Below are 10,629 nucleotides of genomic sequence, written 5' to 3' on the forward strand. Positions count from 1 at the left end.
TCTTTGGTTTTTTAAAGTAAAATTGATGCCAAATTTATGGTTAAAAAAAGATCATGAGTGAAAATTGGCATTAAAATTTTGGTAAATTCTCAAAATTATAGAATTTTCAAGACCAGTTTTAGTCGAAATTATTAGCATCTCATTTTTTTTCAAAAACTGCATCCATGCGCCTTGTCCTTTAAGCCCCTCAATTGGACTGCGGTATGCAAAAAAGAGCTAGTCTGCCATGCCAGGGAAGAACCTGGTTTGAACCTTCAGACGTTACCAAATCGCCTTCGATAAAACACAAATTTTCCAAGAAGGTAGTGAAAATTTTTACTCCAATTTTCCAGATAATTTTGAATGCAATTTAATCTACAATATTCGAAAATTTCAAGGAAATTTTTTTTAACTTTTCTCCAAAATGAACTTTTTATCATAGGAACTTTGGCAACGTTCATCATACGGCGTTCTTTCTATGCACGGCAGCACTGCCTCAGGCTCATTTTTCGAACAATGTATGTGCTTTTAGTTTCCCTATGCAGGTAGGGACTTAATTGATCAGCCAAAAATAGTACCATTAAAGCTTGTGAAACTAAGCTTAGGACGAAAATCAGCTTAGTTGAAATTTTCTTCGGCCCCTTAACTCCATAAGAACTACTGTGAAAAAATACGACTAAGCCGAATTGTTTAAATCTAGTGCAGCTCTAAAGCCTCTCGAGTCAAAGAAAAATTGTGTACTACTTTAATTTACTTGACTGTAGATTTAGCGAGAGTATTTTCTATGTAACTCTGGTCCATTTTACACACTTCATATAAATTTTGACTAAAATCCTCCCATAAATAATTTGTAGCCTTTTATATATGCATATTCTGCCAACTAAAATTACAAGGTTTTCTCTCTCTTTTTCCGCAGCATACTGGATATCACACCAAGCTATTAAAATTTGTTTTGATGATCTGGATAATTTTAAAACACCCCCTATGGGATACAGTACAGACTACATTTGGTCAGCTGCTAAATCATATTTCAATGCAGAAAGTGTGTAAGTATATATTTTTTAACCCAAACAGTTGAATCTAACTCAAGTCAAAAATTCACCCTCCTTCGAAAATGCATCCTTCTGATTATTTTGAAGGAATGTTCTTGTACAGATTCATACCTCACGTAAAACTAATTTATGAATTTAGAATTTCTAGTTCCTGATAGATCATTAGAGACCCAGTTTGCTAGATGGTTCAAAAATGGCCTGTGCCATTGATGATAATCAAGTCCCATCAATTTGATGTTCTAACGTTAATTGATAAAGCAAAATCTAAGAGAGCCTTTAAAAAAGTTTCAAACTCTGAAACAAAATTTCGTTCTAAGTTTTCTGATGCAATTTCTCCCCTGCATTTACTTACTCATTTTTGAACGATTAAGATATCTCATAATTACTTTCTTGTTTAGCTTGAAGTTGGAAGATGTGTCAGTTAAAAAAAAAAAAAAAAAAAAAAATTGTATACAAATTGAAATTCAATCATTTATAGTTCTGCTTTTCCAACCTTACAGTTTTTTTTATGCTTTCAGGTTTGAATTTCTACCAATTTTTTATGAAAATTATTGCAAGGCTCGAATTGCAAGTTTCTGTAGAGTTATTTCTCAAGGTGCAAATGAAGGAGATCCTCTATGTAAATGGTTATTCCATCAAGCAGGGCGTGATCTAGCGCGATTTATTCAATCAGTCGCGGAAGGAGCAAGCGAGGTATTACTTTTTCATTATTCATTAAAAGTAAGAGCCGGGTTTTCTTTTTGTATCCGCGGATCTCCAAGAATTACATTTGTTAGTTGAAAAGTAAACAATCCTAAGGAAACTTTCCTCTTAAGGTGAATCCAGGCTTGGAACTTCGCGATTTGGCCACCACGTCGCGCTGCTCAGAATAGCCGTATATATTTGTGAGAATAATAAAAACCGTAATACTTATTCAAGATTGGGGATCCAGGGGATATAGCAACATACTTGAGGAACACTCAGTAAAAAAATCTTCCCAAAATTTCCAAAATTAAAGTTGTAACTACGACAGCAAGTAATTCTCATTGCGGCAATGGGAGAGAGAGAGACAGAACATGAGGGATTCGGTTGCGCGCTCGGCCGCCGTGGCTGAGCTGGAAGTTTCAGCCGTACTTTCTCTGCGCTTGTAATTCTAATTGCCAATATTTTTGGCTCAAAAAATCAAGCAAAAAATAATCTATATCTTGTGGATCTGCTTTTTGTAATTTGAACAATATTATTTCAGTAATCGTTGAAGGAAAGTGAAATTCTCAGTGGTGACTGGTGGCGCTATCTCTTATCTTGAATTATCCCTAATCGAACCCTGGATTCACCTTAATCCATTAATTAATTTTGGCTAAATCATGCAAAAATCAGTAACTTAGAACAATTCAAAATAATGCTAATAATGATCATTCTCTGGGGTTGAAAATCAATCTATTAAACATTCGTTGTAATTTTTTTAAGGAAACAAAAAACAAGTCTAGTTATGATGTTTTTCTATTGTTAATTTATCGCTTTCAAAATCATAAAAATCAAGAAAGGTGCAAATATTAGATAGGTATGAAGTTGATGAGAGCATGTTATACAGGAGTTTAAACCACTACACAAGTCGTTAAATTCGTACAAATTTACAAGAAATCTTAAAAAAACAAACTTACTTGCATAAAATTGTAATTTTGAAACGGACGCGTTTCAGAGGTGTCCATTTCAAAATTACAATTTTATGCAAGTGAGTGCCTTTAAGTTTGTTTTTTAAAAGTTTTTTTTAAAGATTTCTTGTAAATTTATTAAAAATTTTTAAAGGACGACGGACCGGTCTTATGGGAAAAGTGGGCCCGGTTAAATCGGCTGGCGTTTTGATATGTTGTAGGTCTTCACCTACTGATCAAAAGTGTCAATGGGCATTTCTCTCTATCTCGAAGTTTTACCCCTCATTTTGGGGGTCAAAGTTGCCAATTCGGCGTATAATTGGCAGTTTTTACACCCGGGTTTATTGGTCGCCTATGAGATTCTTTGATGGTTTCTTGAGTCTTTTGTATCCTCTGAATAGGCTAGAGACCATCCGAACTCAAAAACTGACAATTTTGCCTTATGGGGAAGGGGGGGGGGGGGTGTTCACGCCACCGATTTCAGAGTCGGCGAGCCGCATTAAACCGATTCTTTCGCCATGTTTTGGAGAATTTTTTATGCAAATGATTGCGACTGCATCTTGAAAGGTCGACTAAGATGCAGCTCAGAATATACCCCCGGGCGGTAGGGAGGGGGGGGGGTGCGACCGAACTCGAGCAGCGTAACTGGCTTGCGCGGGTCGGGTCAAACCGATGCTTCTATTATGTTTTAGAGAACTTTTTTGCAAATGACTCAGGCTGCTTCTTGAAAGGTCTACTAAGATGCAGCTCAAAATATACCTCCCCTCCACCCCCTCCCGGGGGGAGGCGAAAATTGGGCCGAAAAGCCGACCGAACACGGGCAGCGAAAGTTGCCCGAGCTTGATTGTTGATCGGTTGATGAGTCGATTGGTTGATGAGATTGAGTTGATCGGTTTGATGCAACTCTCGCGAGTTGCATCAAAGTAGTAAAGTGACACTTTTTAACGTGGCTAGGACGATTAAAACTTCATACCATTTAACGCATCATTCAATTTTCAGCATATCCTGATGCATTTCAGAATCTCGACGAGGGGAGGGGTTATTTGCTTTTGAAAAGAAAGAAAATTAAAAAGAAGAAGTACATGACCTTGTTTTTTTCTTAGATTTTCTGATTACGTAAAAAAATCTCAGCGAGCTCGCCTCACTTTCTGCACTGAGAGCTTCCAGGATTTGATACATTACTTATGGAGCTCCAGTAGAAAGAATGAAAAACCCAGAACTCGTCAAATACCTTCAGAACTGATTGCATTGCATATATTGCCTTTTTGCGAATGCTTTGCTTTCTTCCTTGCCTTTCTTGACATTCTACAAAACTGTTTAATGCTCGATAATAATGTGCGATTTCATTTAAAAAATCACCTAGATGAGATATTTCTGAAATCAACCGACGTTATATAGTCTCAGCCGTAGGAATCATCTGCACCATTAGCTTTCGCTCATAGAAATATTGGGCTCAGTCGGAAATGCGTGTCAGCTTAAACGACCCTCGGAATTATGTATGAGTGATGGTGGTGGTAAAAAATGCCACTATACTAGTGTCAGTGCCACACTGACCTATGCTGAGAGATCCTATTCCAAGGGAGGGTGCGGATTGAGAAGCCTCCTTTCTCATTCAGCATATTCCTTGCTCCATCTCAGTCGACACTTCGAAATGCAGTCTGTTTCATTGGGATAGAAAAAACACTCCAAAACATGACAAAATCATCGGTTTGATGCAACTCGCGAGAGCTAGTTTCGCTGCCCGAGTTCGGTCGGCTTTTCGGCCCAGTTTTCGCCTTCCCCCCGGGAGGGGGGGGGGGAGGGGAGGTATATTTTGAGCTACATCTTAGTAGACCTTTCAAGAAGCAGCCTGAGTCATTTGCAAAAAAGTTCTCTAAAACATAATAGAAGCATCGGTTTGACCCGACCCGCGCAAGCCAGTTACGCTGCTCGAGTTCGGTCGCACCCCCCCCCCCCCTCCCTACCGCCCGGGGGTATATTCTGAGCTGCATCTTAGTCGACCTTTCAAGATGCAGTCGCAATCATTTGCATAAAAAATTCTCCAAAACATGGCGAAAGAATCGGTTTAATGCGGCTCGCCGACTCTGAAATCGGTGGCGTGAACACCCCCCCCCCCCTTCCCCATAAGGCAAAATTGTCAGTTTTTGAGTTCGGATGGTCTCTAGCCTATTCAGAGGATACAAAAGACTCAAGAAACCATCAAAGAATCTCATAGGCGACCAATAAACCCGGGTGTAAAAACTGCCAATTATACGCCGAATTGGCAACTTTGACCCCCAAAATGAGGGGTAAAACTTCGAGATAGAGAGAAATGCCCATTGACACTTTTGATCAGTAGGTGAAGACCTACAACATATCAAAACGCCAGCCGATTTAACCGGGCCCACTTTTCCCATAAGACCGGTCCGTCGTCCTTTTTACCAGGTATGTCAATATCTAACACAGCCCTTGCCTCAAATCTTTAGATAATCATGGCATTGCTTCATAAAAATTACTAAATAAGCTCATTTACCACCATTTTTCTCCTATTTATTCTCGTATGAATTGGATTTTTGTTTCTTAAGCCTAAAATTTTTCGATGTATTTTTTCAGGAACTTCTGAAAGCAGAGGGTGGACTGCCAATTGTGTGTGTAGGATCTGTTTGGAAGAGTTGGAACTTACTGAAAGACGGTTTTGTTGAGCAGCTCGCCAAAATCGACCGATTTAAAGTTGAAGAACTGTCTTTACTTAAATTAACTGTCAGCGTGTCGATTGGAGCAACTTACTTGGCTGCTAAAGCTATTAATTTCAACTTACCTCGGGACTACACACAAAACTATGAAGTCTTCTTCCACTATAAACGCCCGAACTAAGTTTTCAGGGGCTTAGCCCAGGTAGCAAGCTTGATTTTGCAAGCCAAGTATGTCCTTAATTAAAGTAATTTGTGATGGTGGCATTTTTGCCTTTATAATAAATTGTGATTCATTTTTAAAGTGCTTTTAGCGCCATCAGTAATTTTCAGGTATTTGCATTTATCTCGTACTTTTTCAGGAACTTGTGTTGAGTTTAATGCTGAGGGAGTTACCCCTCATTGAACAAAATTTAAATTATTTTTATAAGAAAAGATATTTCAAACTTCTAACACTTCTTTACCAAATGATCAAAGCTTTTAGTCAAACTGCATAACCTTAAAAAGTTTAAGTTGCAGCAAGTACATCATCAATTATTTTTTAATAATAATTTCAATGGCAGAAGGATTTGTGTATGTATCACAGTTAAATTTTTTATTTAAAAATAAAACTCGAAAAAAATGAAAGATTATTTGAAACCAGCACAAAGACTCCAATTTGGCAAAAAAATATTTTCTGAAAAAAATTTTGATTTTTAGTTTTAAGTTCTTAAAAGCTCAAAAGGACCAAGGTTAAAGTGAAATTTTATCCATACAAAATCTCGAGAGATATGAAGTGTATGAAGTTTTCTACCTGCGAGGAATACCAGAATCCAATGAAAATAAGTTTATGCATTTTTAGACTGTGACAAAAGAATGAAAGCATTGAAAGTAAATACAAGAATCAAGACGGCGAATCTTCTGTCTTAGTCTAAAACTGCATAAACTTATTTGGCGTAGACTCTAAGCCTACCAAATGCGGTTGTTGCTCAGTATTCAGCCCAAATTTCCTCAATGTCTATCATATATTTTCACTTGTCTTTGAACAATCTATCAGAAGTTTATCAACATCTGGTGCCATAACTGCCATATAGTCTTTATAATTTATTAACAAAAAACTATGCAGTCGTAAGTTCCTTCAAATTTTTCTTAAGTTCTGTGAATTCTGCTAAAAACGTGAAGTTTTCCTTCATGCCCTACTTTATCGAATTCTTGTAGTTTTGTGCCAACGATAATGAGATGGAACCGTACATATCACTTTTTGGTCATTCTCTCTCGTGTTGTTACTGATGATTTTTCCCATGATTGTAATGAGTATTTCCTAGCCTTGTAGGAAATGCTTGCATGCTCACAAATTAGGTACATACCATCTGATTGAGCATGACTGAAGAAACATTTCAAAGTCTCAATTAAACTGACTGAGTAATGGGTCACGAACAGTAGTCATTTTACCATCATTAGTTTTGTTATTTCTTTTAGTCTAAGAATACCTAATTTTCTGCCAATTTTTCGAATAAAAATTGACGTAATGAACTAATCGACTTCATAATACGGATTGAAAATCCCAGTCGAGAATCATCAACCAGGACAAATCTGTCTTCAGAGAGATCCTGAAAAAACTTCAATTCGATGGTGAAACTGCAGAAATGTGTACCCTGGTCGCGGTGTTTCAAAATCTCCACTCCTATTTGATTTTGCAAAGGAAGACCGAACCATCATGGCTTGAAATTTTCTCACAACAATCTTCTCACAGAGAAGACAACTCCCCGAAATTTTCAAGGAATGATGTTTAGTGGTTTTCCATGTGGAAAATAAAGTATGACAAGATGTATGAAATGCGGCAAATCGAGGTATGCATTCCTGCAGTTTCATCATCGAAATAGTCCAATACATTGCTTTGGCACATATGTTCTTTGAGACGACCTTTGCTCCATATGTGTTTTTCAAAACTACCTGTAGTATGCATTGCTATAGTAGGTACGCTTTTTGAAAAACTCTCGAGGACAGATGCCTTTGGCTCATTCAATCCAATTCATGTTTTTTTATTTGACTCAAAGAAATGGTTACCAAAATGATCCTATCTTATTTTCGAGCATACTTGCATTTCTCCCGAGGCTGCAGGGTATAAATTTCAGTAAGTGCCCCGGGATTATATCTTTTATTTGTTTCACTGTAAGTCATATTCAATTTCTCATAATTTGCAACGAGGGGATTGATTTACTTGTGTGAAATCTTCTTCTCAAGACTCTACCCGATAAAACTTTGTGAACAATGAACCGTTTTTTGTCCTTTTTTTTTCTTCATGGAAGAGTTCAAGCATCTAAAACTTACAAGCCCTGGAAATCATGACAACTAAAGAAGGCTATTATCAAAGAGTTTTCAGCGCTGGGGCCTCTTTGTAAATACATTAACGGTTCAATTGAAAATTTCTTGAATTATTAGTAAACATGTAGCTCATTTTTTACAAGCATCACAGTCTAGTTTAGATAAAAATTAATTCTTGAGCAGAAAATGTACTTCAGAAGATCGATATGAAGATCATGGCGCTTTTTGTCTTACTTTAAAGTTAAAGTGGTTATTGAGCCTGTTAAGTGAACATTGTGTATTGCTTTGATTAGATTTTTGTTTTCTGCTCTCGCTTTTATCAAATTTTTGCCTTGTGTTTCTATAATTACAAGATTTAAGAGCTTACTCACCAAATTTGAGAAAGAGAAATGTAATAAAAAGAAGGTAAGAATCTTTTGAGAGAAAATGTGGTTTTAACTGTATGCTCTTGCCTTATTGAATTTTTCGATTTAAGTTGGTAAGTTCTTGAGTCTTACAACCATAGGAATATACCGTCTCAAAACTCTACAAAAGTGAAAGTTAGCTGAGCTCTAATTGAATCAATCACTTTTTTTACTTGTTATTTTTAGCCATGAAATTATGTTAATGTTTCAAAACTGGTGTACAAACATCCAAGAGCGCATTTTTGTATTGAAACAATTTGATGAATAGAAAATCTTTTTCCGTACGTATTTTAAAGAGCAAACTTCAGCAATGTTTCCTAGTATTCGCTTAGAATTCTCATTTACCTTAAACTTATTTTTAGACCAAGTCATGAAACATTTGAATATCCTGACATGTTTGTATTTTATTATTTTATTTTATGAATGTTATTTCTCAAAGAAACAAAATTCCAATTTAATAGGTTTCTACTGTAAACTCGAGGTAATTTTTGCTTATTGGTGATAGCTCCATATTCTGTAATTGCTCCATTAGTTGGCATATAGATGTGGGAAAAGCTCCATTTAAAAAACTGTTCGTAACAAAGTTTTTTCGAACAAATTTTAACCCCAACCCTTTTTTACACTTACAAAATTCTGTTCAGCCACTCTCTCATTTTATAGTTGCAGAATGAAAATTGAAAATCACAAAATAAGAAGAAAAGCCGGTTTCAGAAAATGTTTAGCCAACCTCCTCAGAATTCATGATTGTTAAATTTTTTTTCACAAGTTCTAAAGGGTTGGATGGTAAAACTTCCTTTCCGTTGTATCTTTGCCATCAAATGTGTTGTTATTGTATGTTTTATGTATTTTATTTGTTATCCCTGTGAGAGGAAAATAAAAAGTGTTATTTATTTTATCAGTTCTGCTTTAGTTTTTTTTGTTAAGTAATCTCAAGTTATTCACAAAAAGTCAGTTGTGATCTGTCGATACCAGGAAACACAATCATCTTTAAAAAAAAAGATATCTCCGCAGCAATATTTCAAAATCCTTGATTATGTTTCATTTTTTAAAAGAAAACCAGCCCAAATAACTCGTTAAAATTATCGGTGTATGTTGCTGAAAGAGACATAAAAACCCATTGAAAATTTCAAACAAAACCTATGGTTAGTTTTTTTTTCTTTTATTTTTAATCTCACTCTTGGCACATGAGACATGTACATACATGGCTATAATACAAGTTGCATGCTGGATAGTTTTTTGATATTAGTAGATACATGATGCCAATAGTAGATACAAGACTAGAGGTTGATATCTCCTCCTCAGAGTACAGGGTATTTCCTGCTAAATAGTTTTTGTGAAAATAAAGCATGAGCGTAGATCGGCAACATTGTCAGAGGCACGTATTTTATTCTTCATCCATCAATATTCAAGCAGAATATGATTACAAGAGACCAGACTTTACCCTCTGTCCCCCTATCAGTACTAATTTTAACAAAAAATTACTATCTAGAAAAGAAAATCTAATCTTGTTGAAAAGTAGAGTGCCTGGTAGATGATAAGATCAGGGGCATCATTTTGGAAGGCACCCTCCTTCCACCTAGATTTTGCTGATATGATAACCATGGAAAACATTTGTAGATTAGGATGAGTGTTTAGTGCTCATCCAACGAGAATATTTTTCAATTTAAAATAAGTCCTTTCCTTGCAATTTTTCAACGTACCTAGACATAGGCTTTATTTGAATGGATTATTCTCCGATCGATGAATCTGTTTTTTTCATACATATCATTCCAAATGGCGAAAAGTCTTCTCTATAATGTAAGTTTGACATTGTGACACAGAATCAGGTATTAGGCTCTATTCTTACTAATTTTTTAAAGAAATGCCCATGCCCAATGCAAAATAACTTGTTCACTTCCTTCTCTTGCAATAACTTGAAAAACTTCCTCAATCGAGAACATCTTGAAAATTCTCTATTTGCACATTCATAGGTATTATTTCGAAATCTATACAAAATAAATAACCTCCTCGGCTTTTTCCAGACCATAGGCTATTTTCATTTTAATGAACAAATCATTTGTGGTCAGGCAAAGAGGAGCATGATTCTCATAAAAACATTCTTGGAAGAATTTGTTAAGTTTCAGCGAAAGAACTCGTTATCTCAAAAGAATACTCATTTTAGCATTTTTTAATTTAGTTCATTCTCAATACAGAAATGAATCTTTTTTAAGCCCACTAAGGTATCTCTATTTCATGGTTAATTCAACATTTTTCTTTCTAATTTTGCCCGACTAATGGTGAGAATTTTACCTTAGAGCTGAAAATATTTGAAGTTTTCATAAACAATCACTGCACACCAACAAAGAATGATGACCCATACCAGAGGTGAAAAGTATTAATTCAGTTCATAGTTAACGCAAGTTATGACGCTGAATCCCCTTTGAAGCTGTTTGCCCCTCCTGCCCTCAGCAGCGCGCACCCAACACAGTTGCCCGCTAATTTAAATTTTCGGTAATTTGGCGCCTTCATTTTCTTAACATCGGAATTTGACAATGAACTAGTCCTTCAATGAATTCCGAACAGGGAATAACCTATAAATTTGTAGCTTGTT

The 10,629-nt window shown here is 35.9% G+C and overlaps 1 protein-coding gene across 1 annotated transcript in view; it reads left to right on the forward strand.

Annotated features, from left to right (window-relative positions):
• Nagk (N-acetylglucosamine kinase) overlaps positions 1 to 8,937 on the forward strand; it is a 43,826-nt gene extending 34,889 nt beyond the window's left edge. The window contains exons 6-8 of the mRNA XM_019053168.2: positions 896 to 1,025; positions 1,550 to 1,724; positions 5,255 to 8,937. Coding sequence (XP_018908713.1) covers positions 896 to 1,025; positions 1,550 to 1,724; positions 5,255 to 5,515 — 566 coding nt within the window. The 3' untranslated portion in view covers positions 5,516 to 8,937. The remainder of the gene's footprint in view (positions 1 to 895; positions 1,026 to 1,549; positions 1,725 to 5,254) is intronic.
• The last annotated feature ends 1,692 nt before the right edge of the window (positions 8,938 to 10,629 follow it).

This window comes from Bemisia tabaci, chromosome 9, assembly GCF_918797505.1.
Source record: "Bemisia tabaci chromosome 9, PGI_BMITA_v3".
Taxonomy (NCBI): domain Eukaryota; kingdom Metazoa; phylum Arthropoda; class Insecta; order Hemiptera; family Aleyrodidae; genus Bemisia; species Bemisia tabaci.